The 22,247-nt window shown below is 40.0% G+C and overlaps 1 protein-coding gene across 4 annotated transcripts; it reads left to right on the forward strand.

The window, feature by feature from the left end:
• The first annotated feature begins 2,063 nt into the window (after positions 1-2,063).
• slc23a4 (solute carrier family 23 member 4) lies at positions 2,064-22,076 on the forward strand. 4 transcript variants are annotated; one of them, XM_074677623.1, is made up of 14 exons: positions 2,064-2,124; positions 3,459-3,609; positions 4,279-4,361; positions 5,055-5,195; positions 7,048-7,205; positions 11,969-12,128; positions 15,276-15,457; positions 15,933-16,053; positions 16,165-16,321; positions 16,431-16,684; positions 18,659-18,823; positions 18,918-19,026; positions 19,120-19,215; positions 21,523-22,076. In XM_074677623.1, the coding sequence occupies exons 3-14, from the start codon at positions 4,314-4,316 to the stop codon at positions 21,768-21,770; spliced, it is 1,839 nt and encodes a 612-aa protein (XP_074533724.1). In that variant the 5' UTR covers positions 2,064-2,124; positions 3,459-3,609; positions 4,279-4,313; the 3' UTR covers positions 21,771-22,076. The 4 variants fall into 4 exon arrangements, with proteins under 4 accessions (XP_074533724.1, XP_074533723.1, XP_074533725.1 ...); XM_074677622.1 differs by having other exon boundaries at positions 2,066-2,124; positions 3,442-3,609; XM_074677624.1 differs by lacking the exon at positions 3,459-3,609 and having other exon boundaries at positions 2,072-2,124.
• The last annotated feature ends 171 nt before the right edge of the window (positions 22,077-22,247 follow it).

Below are 22,247 nucleotides of genomic sequence, written 5' to 3' on the forward strand. Positions count from 1 at the left end.
CCCCAGGTTCTCTGTCCCCTACACGGACTGTGTATCCCCCTGATGTTCACTCACACACACAGATGAGCAGAGATTCAAGGAAAACTGTGACCACGCGACCATGCTCACAGTTACAAGACCACAGAGCAACTCTGCTCTGCAACCAAATAGGAAACTCGTGCTTCCCTCTCTTTTAGGGGTGTGTGCTCACACGAAAGCATATAAAAAGACCATGAACCCAGCCAATTGACATGGGGCAAAATACTCTTTAATGAATAAAGGAAATAGGTTGAAGCTTATTAAGAACTACCCCTCTTATCTCACAAAACAAAACAGAGAAAAATAATCACATAATAAATAAATGGTAAAAGCAATATTAATGCTCATTATTGCTAACAATAATTGAAACCAAGTGCATAAAAAACACAAACCTTTAAATTGCTATTCTCCATGGTATATTTCAGAATAACGTGGTTTTTGTACAGTCTTTTTAACCTTTTAATGAACTTTAAGTTTTTACTTCTTCAGCGGAGGAATTCCACAATCTGACCCCTCAAACAGAGAGACAGTGAGATTTACCCCTAAATTCCACCGCATGCGCCACGCAGCACAGCGGAGCGCCGTGATCTTGCTCCGATTGTCAAACCTCACTGGAAGCAACGCGCTGCACAGCATTGTGCCGCTCAATCTGGAGGGGGAGGGCTGGTCCTCAGAGAGTCACAGGCTCTGGTATGAATAGAGATATCACACGATCACCATCCACCCCCATAACTTTTGAAATGTCAGTCCACACCTTGTCCTTTCCGCCTATTTCCTTATTAAAAGAATGTTTGGGATCAAACAGAATGTTGAACTTATCCACTTCTGAGATCAGCTTCTCTTCATCCATGCCTTTGAGTTGCGTCTAGGACCCTCAGGCCGACTGTTTACCTGATGGACGTGCCTCCAGATGTGACGTATTTACAACATATGGGGGAAATTTATTCTGAGTGTTCGTGCATTGTGTTTTATTGGGAATCTTCCAGGAACTTCACACAGTGACTTCCTGTCTAGTGCTTTCTTATCGACAGTGAATTTACGAGGTTTGGAAGCGACCACGCAGAAAACTTGAAGCCTATTTCTCGCGCCTGGGCGCGCGCTGAGGCTTCAGCAGGGCTTGCAGTGGAATTTGCCTTATAGATTACAATGGAATCTAAGTGCTCCACAAGGGCGTGACGCTGCGCTGCGTGACGCTGCGCTGCGTGACGCTGCGCTGCGTGACGCTGCGCTGCGTGACGCTGTAGTGTAGTGTAGTGTGTGAGGTGGAGTTTTGGGGTTAGTGTTTGTTGGTGTCTTTGTTCTTTGAAAAATGAATGTTCCACTAAGACTGTTGGTTTTCTCTCATAATAAACAGCTTCTGAATACTTTATGGTCATTGAAAAGTTCAAGCTTTATACATTGTTTGTATTGTGTTATATTCAACTAAGTCGGTAAATTTAAGTTTATTGAATTACAGTGAGAGAGATTCCCCAAAATTTTGTATTTGAGGCTCTCATGGGGTCTTTGTCAATTACGGGGTCTCTGAGCCCCTAGACCAGTGTTTCCCAATCCCGGTCCTGGGGACCCCCTGCCCTGCATGTTTTTTATGTTCCCGACTCCAACACACCTGATTCAAACGATCAGCTCGTCCAAGGTGACTGACAGGTGGGTTGCTGTTTCTTCATCTGAATGGACCTAAACCTACTGTGATGAGCCTACCAATTCTATTTGGTCTATTAATGAAGTGATGTAAAAGAAGCGTGTGTGAATCTTTTGTGGAAACCAGTGAGGCTCACCACACAACGGATCCAACACAGTCATACTGCATTCTACATCCCAAAACAGCAAGCAGTAAACACTATCCACTACAGCAGTGTTACCCAACCCTGGTCCTGGAGGACCCCTGCCCTGCATGTTTTAGATGTTACCCCACTCCAGCACACCTGATTCAAATGAATGGCTCGTTATCAGGCTCCAGCAGAGCTTGATGACGAGCTGATCGATTGAATCAGGTGTGTTGGAGTCGGGAACATAAAATCATGCAGGGCAGGGGATCCACAGGACGAGGGTTTAGAAACACTGCACTACAGGAGAGATCTTCAACAGGGGGTCTGTGGCCCCCAGTAGGTCTGTAGTGGTACTGAAGGGAGTCTGTGATATTTTTGGTTGATTAGTCAGTTTTCATTTCAAGTAATTATTCCCAAATATTACAATTTGTAATCAGTCTTTCAGTCAGAAATGAGCACATTCAACAACATGGCAGCTCTCTCAAACTGCACAAGGGTTCACTCAGCATTCAGTTAGGAAGACCAACCTCTGTCGCTGCTCTGCCAATCATGAAGCTGCATGTTTCATACTGGATCTATCAGGTTCCCCAGAATAGCTTAACACTGAATACCAGGTATGTTTATACATAGTACTAGGGTCCCTGCTCCCTCTCGCCATTAGCTGGAGGGTCCTTGGTCTGAGTGTGATCATTTTTTAGAAATCCATCTGACACGTACCTGTCAAAAACAAGATTAAGATTAATGACAAGTTTCATGCTACAGAAATGACTTTTTTAAAGATGCCATGAGGAGGATTAGTTTGAAGGCTAATTTATGCTTGACATGTCTGCGCAGTTTTGTACAGCTTGTGTGAACAAATGCCGTCATTTTCGCGCCCATGCCCCCTCATGTGGTCCTTTTCACATAGGAAATTTCTGTGCACACTTGAAAATTTTTTACCTGTTGGACAGGGACGCCTGGACAAGATGGCAGAAGAACAGGATCTCCATGTGGTCAAAGTGCAGAAATACAGGCATCTGTATGACTTTTCACACAGAGATCACCGGGATTACTGAGTGGTGTGAAATTGCAGCCACTCTCGGCAGAGAAGAGGAATCAGTTAAAAGAACCTGGAAAAATCTCAAGGGCAGATATGTAAATGTGCTGTAAACGCAGGCAAACTTCTAAGGCAGTGTTTCACAATCCTGGTCCTGTGGACCCCCTGCCCTGCATTTTTTTTAATGTTCCCTCACTCCAACACACCTGATTCAAAGGATCAGCTCGTCATCAAGCTCTGCTGGAGCCTGATAACGAGCCATTCATTTGAATCAGGTGTGCTGGAGTGGGGTAACATCTAAAACATACAGGGCAGGGGGTCCCCAGGACCAGGGTTGGGAAACACTGTTCTAAAGTTTAATGCTGTAATATAATGTGAAATCCTGTTCCCATAGCTTGAAGACCCTATCTGTTCATAGATTATCAATGATGTCTTGTATAGCTCACTCTACAAAGAAAACTAATCATGTAACAGGAGGTTTTAGGAGGATGTTGGACACAGTTGTTCTTGGTTCGTCCTCTTTTTTCCAGAGTTGTTGCATCAAACAGAAAGTGACTGCTGGAATTGATGGTTAACTCTATTCGGCTAACATTTATCTGATTTCCTTTTTCTCCCACTCAGTTATTTTTCTCCCGCAGTGGGCTGTGTGTGACCTGGATCCTGGCTCAGAAATAATAAAAAGATGCAGATGAACTATCTTGTGACCTGCATAAAAATGCCAACAGTATGAGACGCTGAGCGTTCTCTGCTGCCACAGGACAAACACTTCCATTGAACTTTAAGTCTTTGGTAGGTTTACACAAACATCAAATTGAACTTGGACTAATAATCTTAATTATATAATGTCTCTTCATGGGTTTCTGGGAAGTGAAGTTAACGTTTCCCAAACATTTAGTCATCGCTAATGTTACCATGTGACAGTCTGGCACATGACATAGTCCTGCCCTCCCAAAAGAAAGGTTTGGTATAAGAAATAGAGGAAAGAAAGCAGGAGAAGGGATCTGAAGTTTTATCTGTTCAGCAGCTCAGACCGCAGGAGTCCAGCCTTAAAAACAGGTTAGAGCAACCAACAAGAGACGTGTTGCACTCAACGTTTGCTCCCACAGCACTCTCAGGGAATTATTCATGCACTTTCAGGCTTTTTAAGTCCTGCTGCGGCATTACAGACAGCAAGGAGTGAAAAGTGGACTGTCTGCCTGACAGATGTCAGCTGGTCAGCCTGGGTCAGCTGCTGCTTCTGTTGTAATTGAGTTCACATGAGCTGCTGGTGGGACTCATTTCAATCAGCAGGCGCAGAGATCTCGTGTCTGCTGCTTCTTACTGAACGGTCCACCCCTCCTGTACTCCCACCTCTCTGCTCTCTCTGTTCTCTCCAGACTGCCAGACTCTCACTTCATGTGTTCCCTCCCCTCCAATAAATGTTTTCTCCACTTTTCTGTTTTGTTTTTCCGGGCTCAGAGGACTAACACCTGAGCCGGTGGGCTGAAGCTGACATGGCTCCAGAGAAGGAGAGAAATGGTCTCAGCAACTACGCATTTACAGTAAGTATGTCTATCTCCTATACATATTATTAAGTTTGAAACTTAACTCCCTCAATCTCTAACAGGAGGATTAAATTCTTCTTTATCGTTGAAAATCTGGTGAATAACTCTCAGCAGGGGACACGTGACACCAAGTATGTTGGTGATAACAGTATTACAGGCTGAATAAACCCTCCTAAAGGCACTGAACTGGAAAAACTTTCTCTGTGGACACTCAGACACTAGGTTTATTAATATCTGACTCACAAACTATCCTCATGGCTACACACTAGAGTGCTTGCAGACATTCTTGCTCCTCCACGCTTGGAACCAGGTTATATAACAGAAACAGATTGTTCAGATAAACTTAAGTAGCAGCTTACAACTTTCTGAATATACCCAAATGTGAAAAATGATTGTAAGGTAAGAAGTAGAAAATTTTGCATCTTCAAAAAACATGATGCTGAAAAAGAAAAAAATCTGAATTTATGGTATTAGTAGGTCATCTGACTGAGATCTTTTTAATCCAGTTCTCTGGGTGTGATACGGGATGATTAACTCCAGTCTGAACCCCTTTGACTGTGCTTTTATTCACCACACTCTTCAAAACGTCAAGAAAAGGAAGTTGGTATCAACATGTTTTCTCTGCAGGATACCAGCTGTTCATGTTGATCTGTATCTGACCTCTTTCTGCCTCTGTTTCGCTTGTTAAAGCTTGAAAAGCGTTTCAGCGACCTACCTGACACGAAACATGTGGAAGAAACTGACACATCGCTGGAAGGAGACAACAACAAGTTAGCATACTGCGTAACAGACGTGCCTCCCTGGTACCTGTGCATCCTCCTTGGCGTCCAGGTACGTGTGTGTAGAGATCTAGAGGTCAAATTTGTGACCGAGTCTTTGGTGCCATCCTGGTCAAAGCTTGTTTAGTTAGTGATGTGATGCCAAGGGGAAAACGTGACCACAGAGTCACATGAGAGGCCTGCTGTTCATGGTTAGTTAGAGGTGGTTTTATTCACACAGGTCTGTGTGTAAAATTAGCTTCAGACACAGTTAAAAGGTGAAGTCAGGGGGACTTTGTTCAACGGATGTAGTGGCTGTTTCAGGAAGGCCTGAGTCAGCTCTATTCACAATTCACCGTTCATACTTTTACATCAGTCAGTCTAACAGTCAGTGCTTCATGGAGTCTCACACTGTAAAATAATGAAATCTTATCAAGTGTTTGTCTTATTTTAAGTAAAAATTGTCTCGTTATACTTGATATGAGCCACATTCAACTTGTCAGTCCAGAAAAATGTCTTGTTTTAAGTTATTTTTAAAACAGAAATGAGGTCTTAATTGCTTGACAAGTGAAAAAAAAACAATATTGAGTAATGTCCTAACTTCTTTAACTTTTTTCCTGTACTATTGGGAGACTTTCTTCTTCCATTTTTTTCTCTGAACTGATCAGGTGAATGTAGCACATATTAAGTCTAAAAAGACATTTTCTACTGAAAATAAGACAAAAAAGAAAAAGAAAGAAGATTTGTTAACACTTTATATTAAGGTCCTGTAATAAGCATTAATACGACCTGTGTAAGTACTTATAAGATGCTTATTAACATTATTTGTTTATAAGACTATATAACTGCTTAATAAGTGTTTAATAAGGTCATTGTAATAGTTAATACAAGACAATTTAATCTATAAGCTATATGGAACCTAACCCTAACCCTAAACCTAACCCTCTTTGTTTTTTGTCTTCTGCTTTTGTCTCTCATGAGCTCTACCCCAGCCCTTCCCCTAAACCTAACCATTCGGGGCCCCATGCCTAAACCTAACCTGTGGGGCCTAACCCTTACAATGACCTTATTAAGCACTTATTAAGCAGTTATATAACCTATATAACTGCTATATAGTCTTAGCAGTTATATAGCCCTAAACGTAACCATTCAGGGCCCCATGCCTAAACCTAACCCGTGGGGCCTAACCCTTACAATGACCTTATTAAACACTTATTAAGCAGTTATATAGTCTCATAAACAGACAATAATGTCAATCAGCATCTTATAAGTACTCACAAAGGTCTTATTAATGCTTATTACAGGACCTGAATATAAAGCGATACTGAAGATTTCAGTCTTTTCGGTTCCACTTTATATTAACTACACACGTTTTAGCTTTAATTAAGTACTTTTGTACAACCAGTGATTAAATGTTAATGTGTCAATTTATATAATTGATTTTTTTTTTATTCTGTTGAATTGAAACCTGTGACTTCTATATTTTGAGGTGCTGCTGGCCTTTAACCTCATTAATAAATGCTTTATAAAGAAAAATCCTCTTCACTTCAGACCAGCTGAAAAAACACTGAAAATCAGGTGTTCACTAACTCTTACTACAAGTTAGAATTATATAGTAGTTAATAACTGGTCTATAATGACCATAATAGCTCATTCATAATTGGTGGTCCTATCATTTATAAAGTATTAACAAAGAGTTAACTGATTATAGAAGGTCATTTTTATCAGCAATAAAACATTTATGACTGTGTTTGTACATGATAAACAGATGGGGTTTAATGTATGAACAATGCTTTACGGATGATGAGTTAGGTATTACGTGATGCTTAACTAATGCTAAAAAGTATGTAATAAACATGAAGTGTTTTCTAGTTCATGTCTTTAACTTGTTAACCTCTTGGTATTCTCTGTCTCTGCTCCTCCAGCACTGTCTAACTGCTTTCGGAGGGATCGTCGCCATCCCGTTGATCCTGTCTCAGGGACTGTGTCTCCAGCACGATGGCCTTACACAAAGCCACCTCATCAGCACCATCTTCTTCGTCTCTGGTCTGTGCACTCTGCTGCAGGTGACCTTCGGCATCAGGTAGGAAAGTGAAAGGATGAGAGCTGAATGAGCAGGAGGTTGTTGTTTGTGGGGAGATGAAAGTAACAGTTGAATTTTAGATGTAGTGGACTGTAGATTAAATTGTTTAATTTGTGATCTGGATGAAAGCTGTTGAGTGTTTTGTCTGCTCTGTTGGTTTATGCATTAATTAACACGTGCAGCTGTAGGAAAGTGGATTTAACCATGCTGTTCCCTGATTAGAAAGCAGAACAATAAAAAACTCTTAGCTTTCCTCCCTAACTCCTTTTGAAGTGTGAGCTCTGCCAGAGTTAGCGGTGAACACAAACAATAGAAAATTCTAGAGTTTACATGAGCACAGCTTTTCATTAAAGGGATTATTTAAGGGAATGTAGAATTCAAATATTAAGATGCTTACACATTATTAAAGTATTATTTTTCAGCTGTAAAGAACTAATCTCAAGCTCAGAAACTTTGTCATAAAAATATTATCCCTTTCATTTTAAGTCCCCAGGCGTCATCACAGTACAATATGTGATGATTCAAAGACTGAGGTGAGATCTATCTGACACATCCTGACTCACATTAAACCAGCACAGGACATCTTTGTCTCTGATAGGGCAGCATAAAGAAGCTCCCCTCGCTGTGTGAAATGTGAAGAGCCTGTAGTATACAGTGACACTAAAATGACTGACTCAGCTTTGGAGAACTACAGTCCCACATAAAGGTCTGTTCTCCTGAACATGTACCATGCTTGTGCGTACTCAGCCTGGATAAATATTGGTGTCACAGTGGGATTAGTGGAGGAATTTCCATCTTATTATGTTTGGAATTTGGTTCCTGCTAAATCCACATTCCCTCTGGTTTAGCACCACTGATGCTTTCTTGTCTCTCTAGATGCCTGGTGGTTAGCAATAAGACAAACAATCAGAATCTTAAATAGCACTATTTTCCAAATGCCAAAGAAAAACACTTGTTTTCTAAAGGACATGAATGTTAGAAGCTCCTCCTAAGAAATCTGCTTCTTTTATTTCTCTCCTCTTCCCTTACATTTTCAGAATTTGGAATAAATATACTCATCCTCAGAGCTGCTGTGAGTGTCTGGAAAACAATCTTTTCTGCATCTGCTGCAACCTGATGTGAACTGCAGACAGTGAAGTGAGCAGCATGATGTGGATTATTAAATCGCTGACAACTATAACTCAGTTAACCTCCAGCAGCAGTAGGCCGAAATCAGCGGGGCAGTCTCCCCATTTTCACATGATTTTATTTAACCATTTTATTTGTCAGAGACGCTGCATGTACAGCTTGGTTATGGTGAGCTACACTCTGGCCAGGCTAACATCATTCTATTCTTCTTTTTTTTGAGATTACTGATTTACCTGAGGCTGTTTTACCTGGGACAGTTTTTACATGTTTCTCTGTCCTTAAATGTTCTGAAATTAAGAAAAAAAAGGAAAAAAAAAAACCAACAAATGAAAAAGTCTGTTTTGTCAAGCCAAGTTGGAGGTGCTAAAGTCAGTCTGGCTTCTGTCAAGGCAGCCCGAGGTAAAGAGGCAGGCTCTGAGGCCTCGTTTAAAGGACAGCGTTTCACCCCAAAACGCAAAGGACTGAGTGAAAAAAAACCTGCGTTATCTCAGAAACGCTGAGGGACTGAAAACGCTGTAGTAAGTATGCCAGGCCTGTAGTTCGCGCTATAACTGTCTTGTTCTGAAACGGCTTTTGGTACATCTCCACGCAAGTTAAGTTAAAGTAGTCATCTGGCGTACCGTAAAATACCAATTAAACGCCGGGTTCCAATTAAACGCCGGGTTCCAAATAAACGCCGGGTGTAGCAGCACGTTTAGCAAAATAGACGCCCGTTCCAAATAAACGCCGGGGGTTTGTTAAGTTACTCGGCGCAGCCTATGAGCTGCAGTCCAATTCTTTTGTTTATTTTTCATTCCACGGTCGTAGTTACAGAACACACATGCAAACGCTGAGCTTACAACTGACAGTTGACTCTTGAAAACTGATTTTTGTAAAAGAAACATGATCAGACTGCACCTTATTAGTAGTGGTGCAACGGATCATGATTGATCTGTGATCCGTTCGGATCGACGTAATCGGTTCGGCACACACATGACCCTACAGCAGTGTTTTTTGCGCAGCAGAAGCCCAGAGCGCTCGCACCAAACACCCCCTCCCTGCTCCTCTGCCGGTTTCCTCTGCACTCAGACGGGGCCATATTTTACTTGACCCAAAACACAAATAAACGGACTCCCACCGAAAAACTCTGATATCGGTCTGCATTCACACTTTATTTAGAGAATTTTCAGCGCGTTACTTTCACACAAAAACACCGCTAAATAAGGCTCTAGTTCTCATCATGTCGTTAAACGGCGCTACCTCCGCTGCAGAGCTACAGCTGGGTACGAGGCACTCGCCGCTTAGTGTATCAGTCCAGGCGCACGTGCACGGCGTGCCAGATATAAACAAACGCAGGTAGTCTGCCAGAAGGAATTATGCAATAACAACGTAAAAATGAGGAGGCTTTGAAGAGTCAAAGAAGAAGACGTTACCACTTCTGCTTAATGTTATTTTCTGGGAAAGGAATTAAACGCCAGTCCCAAATAAACGCCTGGTCTGCTCAGTGATTGAAACGAATAAACGCCCCGGCTACTATTTAGTATTTTACTATTTGCAAATGCTAACTGCAGAAGTGGAACAACGGATGCACATTTTGTTGAACAACAACAGATTGATCAGCACAAGCAACACAAGGAAGTCTGCAACGACTGTAACAACAGTTGTTCTGTTGAACTGTTGTATGTGCATGCACAAAGTAGAGCGCAAGCACAACACAGAGCGCATTGCATAAAGCGGAGCGCACACACAAAGGGGAGTGTGAGCGCTAAGTGGAGTGTGACATCAGTGTTTCCACTGAAAACTTTGGCTTGCTGTTTACACGGCAACGGTGGCTGCTGTCTTCAGAAAAATCACACCCTCAAAGCGGTTTTCAAAAGTTCCCGTTTTAGGTCGCTTAAAACTGTTAGATAAAAATAGGTCTGTTAGGTCACTGTTTGGGTGTAAAGGAGAGGCCAAAACATGACAATACTTTTGCATCATCCTAATGCTGTTGTCGTGTAAATGGTCTATGAGCCTGAGACTCTGCCTCCACACTGACAGCTAGGGGATAGGGTGCCCATCAGTCAGGGGAGCTGTGCCGCTAATAGGGCAAACTTGTGAACTTAGCATCTTCCAAACCAGTGGTTTATTTTGATTTTAGTTTGGCTGTGCCACGTTATTGTCTCTCCAGTTTATTGACGGGCTCACCTCAGCACTTCCAAGTTGGAAATGAACTATTAAATGTTTCTGTGTACCCCATACAATGTGTTCATGTTCACCTGGGGTTATACATACCCCCTAGTTAGGAATACCTGTTCTAAGCTGCTGAGTTATGCACAGTGTGTATGCCATAAGAAAAAAGAAATAAATCAAGACTGAAGCTGCTTTTTGTACTAGGCTGTTATTATTTTTGATGTAAAAACTGACTTTTTTGAATTGGTGTAAATGTGGTTTATGGTATACTGCAGAGTTTAGTTGTGTTTACCCCGACCAGAGGTTTCCACTTTATGTTTACTGACAAAGATACAAGGCAGGGAATTTTCCTAAGTGAATCAAATCTGCAGTAAGTCAAAACCCTGAGGTATAAACTAATCTGAAGATGAGACAAAATGGACAGCTGAACACAGGAACACAAGGTCTAATGATGTTACTCAGTCAAACTTGTTGGCAGAATATGGCTAACATTAGAAGAGTTAATGCCACCAGTGTATAGTCTTGCTTGTTGCTGCAGTTAAGCAGTTATATGTCAGTTTAACCAGACACAGCCTACAGACAACTTAGCCACTGTTTAAAGACAAACCAGGCAGCCATGGTGTCTGTCACACCTGTTAGTCGTGCTGATGAAATCTTGTTCGGTCAGATCTGAAACAGAAGCTGTCCTGTGAGCGCTTTATTCTTTGCAAAGAAGGTGACTGACGTACAGAGAGCTGTGCAGTCTGCACAGAGCGACTAACCCCGATGAAACAAAGCTTCTCTTATAGCAGCAAATGTGTGAGTCTGTGGTCACGAGTCCCTCCTCCAGGAGAAGATATGGCAGAGTCAGACTGACTCAAACGTTCTACGGTCAGGTTTAGACAGCAGTGTTGTTAGAAACACCACTATCAGATGGGACACGGGAAAAACTTAGAGTGCAAACAGTCATATCAAACAGTCACGGCTCTTTCAAAGAATGGTTTAAAAAAAGCAAGAGACACAGGCTGCACTCATGCGCCAGCTAATGGTGAGTGGCAGTACTACAGCTTGGACATTATGAATGACACTTTGGGTTTACAGATATAAAAACATTATCAGTAAAGTAAAGTGTGTTTCTGATAACAACTTTCATACTTCAGTAGACCAAACGCACACATTCTTGAAAATTGATATCCAAAATACTACGTTGGAATAATTTGCAGTTAATATTATGTAAGTCAATTTCGCTGAACATATCACCTGTCCTGTAGTTTTGTCTAAAGATAGCTCTGTTATTCTGTTATTTTCTTCCCCAAGGCTGATTTTTTTTTTTTTAACACATCTATGTTTTGACATTTAGTTTATTAACTTCAAAAAACCTTTTAAAGACCTGTGGGTCAAAATGTTGTTTTGATAAATATATTCCCCTGAAATGAAGGCAGTGTGGGTGTTGTGCATGTCTCTCTTTATTCACCTCCTGATGTGTTCCTGATGTTAATTTCCAGACTGCCCATTCTCCAAGGCGGGACATTCACGTTGCTCTTACCCTCCATGGCGATGCTCTCCATGCCAGAGTGGAAATGTCCCGCTTGGACCCAGAACGCCAGCCTGGTCAACACCTCCTCCCCAGAATTTATTGACGTATGGCAGAGTCGCATGAGAGCAGTAAGTAAACCATGTGACGTTTCTAATCACAACTTACAGCCTGACTTACTGAGCTTTGGTTGAGAGCTGGGGCATGATCAAATCATGAGCATTTTGTTCTCTGTGAAATGACCTTCAGTTCAAGAAGTGTCCACGTTCTGTCTTACCTTTGTGTTAATGATTATTACATATGGAGCTAAAAAGGTGACTTTAATATTTGGTTTTAAAAATAAAATTTGGCATTAAAAAACATATCCTGCAACTAAAAAAAGATGGCATTGAAAATGTGTATTATAAAATGATTATTATGTCATCAAGACAGGTAATGGCATTGATAACAGTTAGCTGAAGTTAAAAACAAGGACATAAAATGTTTTATATTACTTTGTTGTTATACATTTTCGCATTCTGATGCTTCTGAATTGAAATCATTTTGTAAATTTTGATGTCACTGTTTTATCAATGACGGTTCATAATTTCAATGACATTTTTCTTTTTTGATAACATTCTTTTTCACTGTCTTCCTACAGTTTCCGCTCTCTGTCACTCTTTTGGCGTGGAGTGGTGGGTTTGGGGGAGGAGCTAAGAGGGTGTGATTTGCATATTATTTGTATATTGCTGGATAATAACGCAGCACTCAGCTGGACCCCACAGACTTACGAGACCCCTGAGTGTGAGTCATCTACAGTTCACTTGGAGCTCCAAAACCAGGTTAGAGGTTAGACTTACAAGACCCTAACTTAATTACTTGTACAGTCTATGGTCCAGCCAAGTGCCAGGTTATTCGGCGTTAATATGTAACGATACGCAGATCACACCTTCCTAGTCCTTCCCCACAAACCCTACCCTCCACGCCAGAAGAGTGGCAGGAAGTTTAACCTTCAAAAAAAACAACCTAAAAGGTGTGATCAAAAAAGAAAAACATCACTGAAATTATAAACTGTCATTGATAAAATGGTGGCATCAAATTTTATAAAATGTTAGAATTCAAAAACATAAGGATTCAAAAATGTTGTGTTTTAAACTTCAGTAAAGACGTTTGATGCCAGTTACAATTTTTTTTGTTTTGTTTTCAATACCAAACATCTAAGTCATCGTTTTGGCTCCATAGACTCAGAGTACTTAGAACTCAAAGTTACACAGAGAAAGATTTGGTTCAAAATGTGATTATAATCCATTGGAGTAGAAAAGAATCAGAATGAGAAAAAGAAAAGGATGATGAGCTTGTTTTTTTAAAAAGACTGAACTATGGGCTGGGAAAGGGTTTCAGCTTAGTTAGCAGACCGTAGTGCAGTGTGTCAGAGAAAGATAGTTTCACAACAGAGACCATTAGATACTTAAAATCCATCTGAACTATAAGGTGAAAAGCAGGCTGCACCCTGTGGTGTCAAAAACAAAACAAAACAAAAAACAAACAAAAAACAAAACAAAACAAAACAAAACAAAACAAACAAAAAAACAACAACATGGAACCTTAATGGAAGTGCTAAAAATTGCACTTCTTGGAGTGTCCACTTGAGGCTGGCACCAAAAGCCAAGAGATCCTCATACACGCTCGTGAAAAGAAGCTGATCAGTACAACAAAAAAAAACTGTTTACAGCCTGCTTCAAAAAAGACACACACACACACACACACACACACACACACACACACACACACACACACACACACACACACACGCACACACGCAAACACACACATACACACACACATACACACACACACACACACACACACACAACACACACACACACACACACACACACACACACACACACACACACACACACACACACACACACACACACACACACACACACACACACACACACACACTGTGTACAAGGTGACATTTTTGGTAACTTGTTATTTTTTGAAGAAATTAAGGCTAATAGTTTTGCATAATTGGTCTGTTTTTGCGTCTGTTCAGGTGTAATCTGCACATGGAACACAAAGATGATAATAACACCTTATTTTCAAAGATTGAACCTCATGTTCTTTTCTGGTTAATTCTTTCTAACAGGGTTATGGCCAAACAATATGTAAGCTTTTTAATCTGGTGTTATGGAGAATCAGAAGAATAAGTCTTTTGAGAATTTTAGATTTTTAACAATTTGTTTTTTTTTTCTGCAGACAATAGGAACTGTATTATTTTATTAATACTTGTTTTAATACAACAAGCTGCTTATTTTTCAAGCATTGTGCTCCATGAGCTGAATTTAATTGGTTTAGAAAACAGAAGTCTTTATGTTGTGTGTGAGATGGCTTTTCTCAGTCCTCAGGAGTTCCTCAGGGCTCTGTTCTTGTGCCTCCTCTCTTTTTTTAAATTTTCTTTGTCCCCTCATCCAAAAACATGGCATATCATTGCTTTGTTGATGATATATAGCTACATTTCCTGCTTTAGTACCACAGTTCATAGTTAACAGCTGCTGGACATCAAAGACTTGATGTCCTTTAACATAATGAAAGTAAATAAGGAGCAAAATAAGTCTTTCCTTCCACTCACCTGTTGATGTTAAGTTTCATTGCTTGTTCTAAAAATACTCAGTTGATCTTACATCTCTATGGAAGGTCAGGTGTGACAGTTCTGATTCAGTTTTTAACTGTTTGTAGCCTCCCTTTTGCCTCTTAGTTAGCATTTTCCATTGGGTTGATGTTAAATGAACAGCAATGGCCTCTGTTGAAAAGAGGAAAGATGAAAAAGACAGAGTGCGAACATCTACTTTATATTTTCTTAATTTTGAATGCTTCTTTGGTGATATAAATATATATATATATATATATATATATATATATATATATATATATATATATATATATATATATATATATATATATATATATATATATATTCATCTATTTATTTCAGTTTCACACAGTGCATCTTTAGTTATGGTTTTTTGTATGATGCAGGATCACAGAAACTACATCTTTGCATTGATCACATATTAACTATTGGAAACGTACAGCACCTGTCCTCCTGAGCTTTTTATAATATTGAAACATTGATTGTGTTAATAATAAATCTGTTTCAATGATTTTATGTATAAAATTAAAGTTCAGCATTATGATCCCCACAGCAGCTGGCTGAGCTTTGTTTTGCTCACTGATCAGTTGACCATCTCGATGATTGACTTGGACCAACAGGTATCTGTGTCTGTTTCCAGCTGCAGGGCTCCATCATGGTCGGCTCACTCTTCCAGGTGTTTGTTGGCTTCTCTGGCCTCATCGGCCTCTTCATGCGTTTCATCGGTCCCCTCACCATCGCTCCCACCATTGCTTTGATCGGGCTGTCCCTGTTTGACTCCGCTGGGACCAGTGCTGGCTATCACTGGGGCATCTCTGCCATGTGGGTAAAAATAAATCAGAGGGTTGAGATATGTTGTGCTTTAGAGCATTTAGAAACAACAATCCCAAAAAGCACTGCTCTCTTGGATCTGTTTTTTTATAAAAAATAATTGAAGAAAAAGTGATGACTGATCATTTGAGACCAACAAGCTCTTTGAAGAAGTGAGAGCTCTCAATGTGCTAGTTTTGGTCAAGTGTAATACTTCCTGGCTGAACAAACCTGTTGTAAAGGTTATTTTTAATCAGCTCAAACTCTTTGAGTCTGTATTACAGTCAAGTTTTAATAAAAATGAATAAAAGGAATCTGTGTGAAGCTTTAATCTTCCTTCAGGGGCAGAAAGCCTATTAAAATCTGTGCCAAACACTCCCTTATTTAATGTTCTCTGCTGTATGTTGCTCTGGCTTTACTCTGTCCGGCTCAGATTAAAAACTGTTGACTTATTCTGTGAATTCATGTCTTTGTCCTGCTCTCACAGGACCACAGCGCTGATCATCCTGTTCTCACAGTACCTCCGCCACATCCCCGTGCCCTTCCCCATGTACAGCAAGGATAAAAAACTGCACACCTCCCGTGTCTACGTCTTCCAGATTCTCCCTGTATGAACCACACAGCTTGTCTTCTTCGTGTAGTCTTTAAATGCCTTTAATTTTAGACAGTAAGAGAAAAAAGTAAGAGTAAGAGTAAAAGTGATTTCTTTTGTCTCACAGGTTCTGCTAGGAGTCACTTTGTCCTGGCTTGTCTGCTACATTTTGACGATATATGACGTACTCCCTGCTGATCCAGACGATTACGGTTACAGAGCTCGCACTGATCTGAAGGGGGACGTCATGAGCCAAGCTCCCTGGTTCACCTTCCCTTACCCAGGTAACTCTGACAAACTAAAACCTTTTTAATACAGTAAGGTGACAGGAATACGTAACGAAGTGCATCTGCGTCATTCTCTGTTCATTCCTTGTGTTTGATCCAAACTCAGGTCAGTGGGGGATGCCGACTGTGAACCTGGCAGGGGTGGTTGGGATCCTGGCTGGTGTGATTTCCTCCATGGTGGAGTCTGTAGGGGACTACCATGCCTGTGCCAGGCTTTCTGGGGCTCCCCCTCCCCCTAAACATGCCATTAATAGAGGTATTGGGATTGAAGGACTGGGCTGCCTGCTGGCTGGAGCCTGGGGAACAGGAAATGGTACCACGTCATACAGCGAGAACGTAGGAGCCCTCGGTATTACCAAGGTGAGATGAGCCTCCATGTGAGAGATTTAAGTAGTAAGTTCACAAATTATCAACATGTTGGTGGCATTTTTCAGTTCAGAGAAGTTGTTTTCCCCATGAACCCTGGGTGACCTGACAAAGACTGTTTGACAAACACTGACAGAGAGAGAGAAACAGGAATGTTACATCTGCCTGAGCTTGTGCTTCTACAAAAGGTGCTAATAATAACATCTACTTTTTAAGCTAGTGTAATTCACTCCACTAACTTTACAATCCCTAAAAATGTCTTGTTTTGAACTTGGCTTCATGAATCAGATTGTGAAATGAATGGAATGTCAATGGTATCTCTTAAAGGTTAGTTAACTGAAACAAACTTTGCTCTCAATTAAAGATGGAGCAATATGTTTTTTTTTCAGAAGCTGATATAGATTACTAGTAGGCAAGTAAAAGTAAAAAAAATTGCCACAGAATTTCAAATCATACAAACTTCACACTTTTTCAAAATCCTTTTAGCATATTTTTATGAAAAAACGTTAAAAAATGTCTCAAATTTTTATACAGTAAATAATGTTTTCTAAAATTTCAGTTGAACACCTATAAAACTGTCTTAATCTTGTACTGCCTCATGCTATACAGTTGCGTTATTTTTCTTATTAGTTTTGACATAACTTTGATTTTGAGTGTTTTGACCATCCAGGGCTTCCATAGTGCAGACAAAGTGTGCAGAGAAGCAGCAACAAACAGCTCTTTAATATGTGCAGTTTAATCATTTCGTAAGAGGCAGAAAACGTATTCCTGTGGTCAGAGGAGGGTTAAGGTAGTCATGGGCCCCTAGGTTATCTTTTTTGTGGGGCCCCCTCTTATAGTTCATGCTATCCCAGGGACACACGCTCCATGCAATGCTGCCAGATCTTGAGATAGAAATAAGAGACCAGCTCTAAGGAAACAAGCCCAAAACAAGCCCAATCAGTGACTTGCCACATTGTATAGATGGCAGACCTCTTGAAATCAGTATAAATATTTATTTTTGTTTGCAGCAAATTTGCAATAAACACAGTCAACATAGAAACATTGAATAATTTTTTTTTTTTAACTTTTATTAAAAAAAACAAAAACAAACGCCAATTATGCACAAATGACAGGAAATTGATAATAAACAGTCAATTAAAAAAAAAAAAGATTTATTTTTTCTTTGATGAAAAAATAATTACAAAAATTTAAACAATTAAAAATAATTAAATTGAATACATAATGATGAATATTTCTTGCTGTTGTGAAAAGGTTGGGAGAGAATCAGGCGGGGATCACATAGGATTCAAATCAAGCCCCTGCACACATGGGGCCCTTAGGCTGTAGTCTCGGTGAGCCTGTACATTAATCTGCCCCTGCCTGTGGTTACTGATAAAAGGGGTGTTTTTCTGTTTGTCCGTGAAAGCTACAATGAAATCACAAGCAGTAAGATAGTCATGATGCTAACTGCGTTATCCCATCAATGGGATTTTCCATTGATGATAGCATTAATCTAGCAGACTTTTGCCATGTTCCTCTGTTTGTGTTTACATAATGTAAATGGGTTCACAGTAATGACACTAGTAGTGATGAGCTGTACAGGACTGGGATATTTATTGGAACTTTGGAAGTCTGCTGCTTAAACTTACCTTCAAAACATTTATCTGCTCTCTGTAGTTTTTGCCCCGTCTCTCAGTGTGTGTGTGTAAGAGAGAGTTCGAGACAGGGCATCCACAGCTTCGACTGCTGATTGGCTGTTACTTGAGCTATGGCTCTGCTTATAACCAATCAGAAGAAACTGTGGGTGGGACAATGGTGGAGACAGCGGCGTAGCTGCCTCGGAGCCAAAATCACACTGTGCTGAGTTGATTTCTTATCCGCTGTCTGAATGTAAAAAAAGTCATAGCCTGAAAATGCCGATTATCGGCCCTAATTTTGGGCCGGCTGATAATCGGTCTGTCCCTCCTATCAATGTTTCTCTCACAGGTTGGCAGTCGTATGGTCATAGTGGCTGGTGGAGCCCTGCTGGTCGTCATGGGTTTGTTTGGAAAAGTAGGCGCCATATTCACCACCATCCCCTCCCCCGTGGTTGGAGGGATGTTCCTGGTTATGTTTGGAGTCATCGCTGCAGCAGGAGTTTCTAATCTACAGGTGAGTCCTTTTTTATCACTGACTTTGAACAAAATTGAACAACATTAAAAGCACTTATACCTCCCTCTCTGCTTTTTCTCTCTGGTATTCACAGTATGCAGACATGAACTCATCTCGAAACATCTTCATCTTTGGATTCTCCATGTTCTCTGGGTTGGTCATTCCCAACTGGATACTGAAAAATCAGAAAGCTATCGTTACAGGTAAAAAAAAACAACAACATACAGTTGTGAGGTTTAACTCAAAGAATGAAATGTCTCCTGGTTTTACAAACCTTTACCTTTTGTTGTGCTCAGGTGTGGTTGAACTGGACCAGGTGCTGCAGGTTCTTTTGACGACCAGTATGTTTGTCGGAGGATTCTTTGGGTTCATACTGGACAACACGATACCAGGTATTTCATATATTGCTCATATAAAAAGCTGTTTTACAGTTGATTTTTTTCTTGCGTAAACTTTCCCATTTAAAGCTGTCATTATTCTGCTGGATTTGAAGCTGAGGTCAAATATTGGCCTAAAAAGTTAAGCTCATGCTGAAAGAAATAATGCATCAAAGTTTGGCACTGCATGACGTTGGGAGGGTCAAACAGGAAATGCTCCATAGACCAGACCTGGCTTCACTGGTTTTTGCAGAGAAACAAGGTAGCAACCTTTGTCCGGGGGAGATGAAGCTGATGCTTAAATCTGCAGTTCATCAAGTGGTCAACTCAGGCAGGCTCAAGAAATACCAAAAAAATACAGATTTTTACAGCTAAAACAACAGGCTAACATCTTGTCTAACAAAAAAGGCTCTGCTTCTTAAGTCTAAAAAGTCTCTGATTATTTTTGCTATTACCTTTGTAACTTAGATAGTGGGTTATCTTATCCACAGGCATAGCTCACCTCACTAGCAGGTACCAGTTACACTGCACTACAACTAGAAGTTAGGAGTTAAGCATTCCACAATGCCTTCCAACTATGGCGATTGCATTCAAAACTCTGTTTCAGAAACAGGTGGTACCCTTACTATAGTAAGTCTATGAGAATTACACTTGCTAAAAAAACATAAAGGTCCCTTTAAGAATCCCTATAACAAAACCAATTTTTTGTCAGAATCTCCAAATTCTGGTGTAGTATGCTCAGCGATGTTTCAAACAGCTAGCTAAACTCAAGGTACTTTCTTTAAGTGCGGCTAAAGTTAGTGACTCTCAATTAGCAACACAGCTAATCAGGCTCTAAATATGAATCTACTCAGTAATATAGCTCATCTAGCTTGAGCTTGACAAAAAATATTTCCCCAAGGGAGATCAATAAAGAATATTCTATTCTAGCAGTTCATCTGCAATCATGCCTCCTACAGGCCTCCAGAACTTGTGCTGTCATGTTTTGATTTACAGAATCTTTGACGGTAGAGTCCTGTATCTTTACGGTTATTTCATGTAGTTACATGTTTTACAGTGTTTGACAGTAATTTTACATAAATTGTCTGGAAAATTTGCTGCCAGTGCTTTTACCTATTTTTTTTTTCTTTTTAAACAATGAATTGCAACCATGAGTGTGGAGGGTGCAGGGTTCAGCTCTGCACTGTTATTGGCATAATACCTTAAAAAAACATCCAGGATGTCATTTAACAGATAGTTTCTGTAATTTTACAATTTTGTAGAACGTTTTTGAAAGACAGTAAAAATACTTTTAAAATTAAGGGTCAACAACCATAAAATTTAGAATTTTTTTTTGACTGTGTAAAATTAGTGAAAATATCTGTAAATCTACTAGCATTTTGTTGTTTTATTAAAAAACGGGAAAAATTTGTTAAAAATTACAGACCATTTCCCATAAAATTTCATTATTTTTTAACAGTGCAAGACATGAACGTCTAAAGATAGATAGATAGATAGATAGATAGATAGATAGATAGATAGATAGATAGATAGATAGATAGATAGATAGATAGATAGATAGATAGATAGATAGATAGATGGATTGATTGGTTGATTGATTGATTGATACAGAGTGTGAGACATTGATTTCCACATGTAACGTATTCTGACAGTAATTAAAGATTGTTCAGAATCTTAGAAAATGATAGAAAGCACTCAGATAACTGATGCATCTGGAGGCTGTCTCCTTTTCTCCCTCTGTACATGGAAAGCTCCTCAAGGTACAACCACAAGCACTTCCTTTTCTTAGGTCATTGACGTAGTCCTGATCAGACAGCTTTATTGGCAACAATATGCAGATGGAAGGTTTTAATATTGGTTCAAATGGTGGGCGTACTCAGTGGAGACTTGAGATTTTAAAAGTAGTCAAGTAGATTACATGGTTTGAATTTTACTCAATTATGAGTAAAATTACACACTTGGGAAAAAAAACCTCATGAATGCACAAGTACCAAAAAATGTCTAATTAATTACAGTAACTTTATAATTGTAACTCATTACTTCCACCCCTGATTAGAAGTAATGCCAATACCTGTGAACTCAGATCAAACTGAAAATCCTTGAAGTGCTTGACTTTATTCAAAGCAGTGCAAAAAAATAACAAATACTTGACAAAAGTTTTTTTTTCCCATTCTTGTACCTAAATACAATAATGTCCCTGATATGATATGAAGGATCATCAAACTTTGTACAAACAAGCAAAAATACCCTTTAAGTAAAAAATAATATAAAGACAGATTCATCTCTTGGTATGTTTCAATACATTTTACTCTTGTCCAATAGGATCCAAGCATGAGCGAGGCATCCTGGCCTGGAACAAGGCTCACGAGGACGACTCCAGTAACACCCTTGAGAGCGGAGAGGTCTACAATCTTCCCTTCGGCCTCAGCTCTTACTCGTCTTCCTCCTGGATCCGCTACCTACCTTTCTGCCCCGGGGAGTCCACCTCGCTGGAGAGCGCCGCCCTGGAGCCAAAGCAGCCACTGGGCCACCCAGAGCCCCCACAGCTCATCATTGGAGTCACCCACTGAGTGCTGCACTGTCTCCAGCATGCCATCTGTAGGATTCCTGAAACTTTACTGTTAGAGGCAGCTTAGTTTGGACCTCCTCTTCATCTCCAAAGACACTGTACTGTAGAAATGTGGTGCAAAGTATTTCACACAGCGCTCTGAGGTGACTGATTCAGGTGGCGTCTTGCATTAAATCTGTCAATACATGAACTTCATCTACCCAAGTTCCTGCAGATGGTGTTAAAGGATTTTTTGTAAAGTAATAATGAAACAAAGATGAAATTTATATGCAATCTTAAATCCATTTTCTTTCATGTCATTTTTTATTCATAGAGCACAATGCCTTATAGTCAAACACTGATTTTTTTTTTGCTGAAAGCTTGATTTTTATACAAGATTGAATGATTTTATCTGTCTTAAAGGTGAGGGTGCTAGAGGACAAACACTGAAGAGACAAAAACACAAGTAAATCTGTCATGTTAATATGCTAATGTGCAA

The sequence above is a fragment of the Halichoeres trimaculatus genome, unplaced genomic scaffold (assembly GCF_033239565.1).
Source record: "Halichoeres trimaculatus isolate MK-OKI-2021-1 unplaced genomic scaffold, fHalTri1.1 fHalTri1_scaffold_10, whole genome shotgun sequence".
Classification (NCBI taxonomy): Eukaryota; Metazoa; Chordata; class Actinopteri; order Labriformes; family Labridae; genus Halichoeres; species Halichoeres trimaculatus.

Coding starts and splice junctions, on each gene's coding strand:
- slc23a4 (XM_074677623.1), top strand. CDS start 4,314: ATGGCTCCAGAGAAGGAGAGAAATGGTCTCAGCAACTACGCATTTACA. Junction 16,322..16,430: donor GTTCACCTTCCCTTACCCAG/GTAACTCTGACA, acceptor ATCCAAACTCAG/GTCAGTGGGGGATGCCGACT. Junction 19,027..19,119: donor TCAGAAAGCTATCGTTACAG/GTAAAAAAAAAC, acceptor TGTTGTGCTCAG/GTGTGGTTGAACTGGACCAG.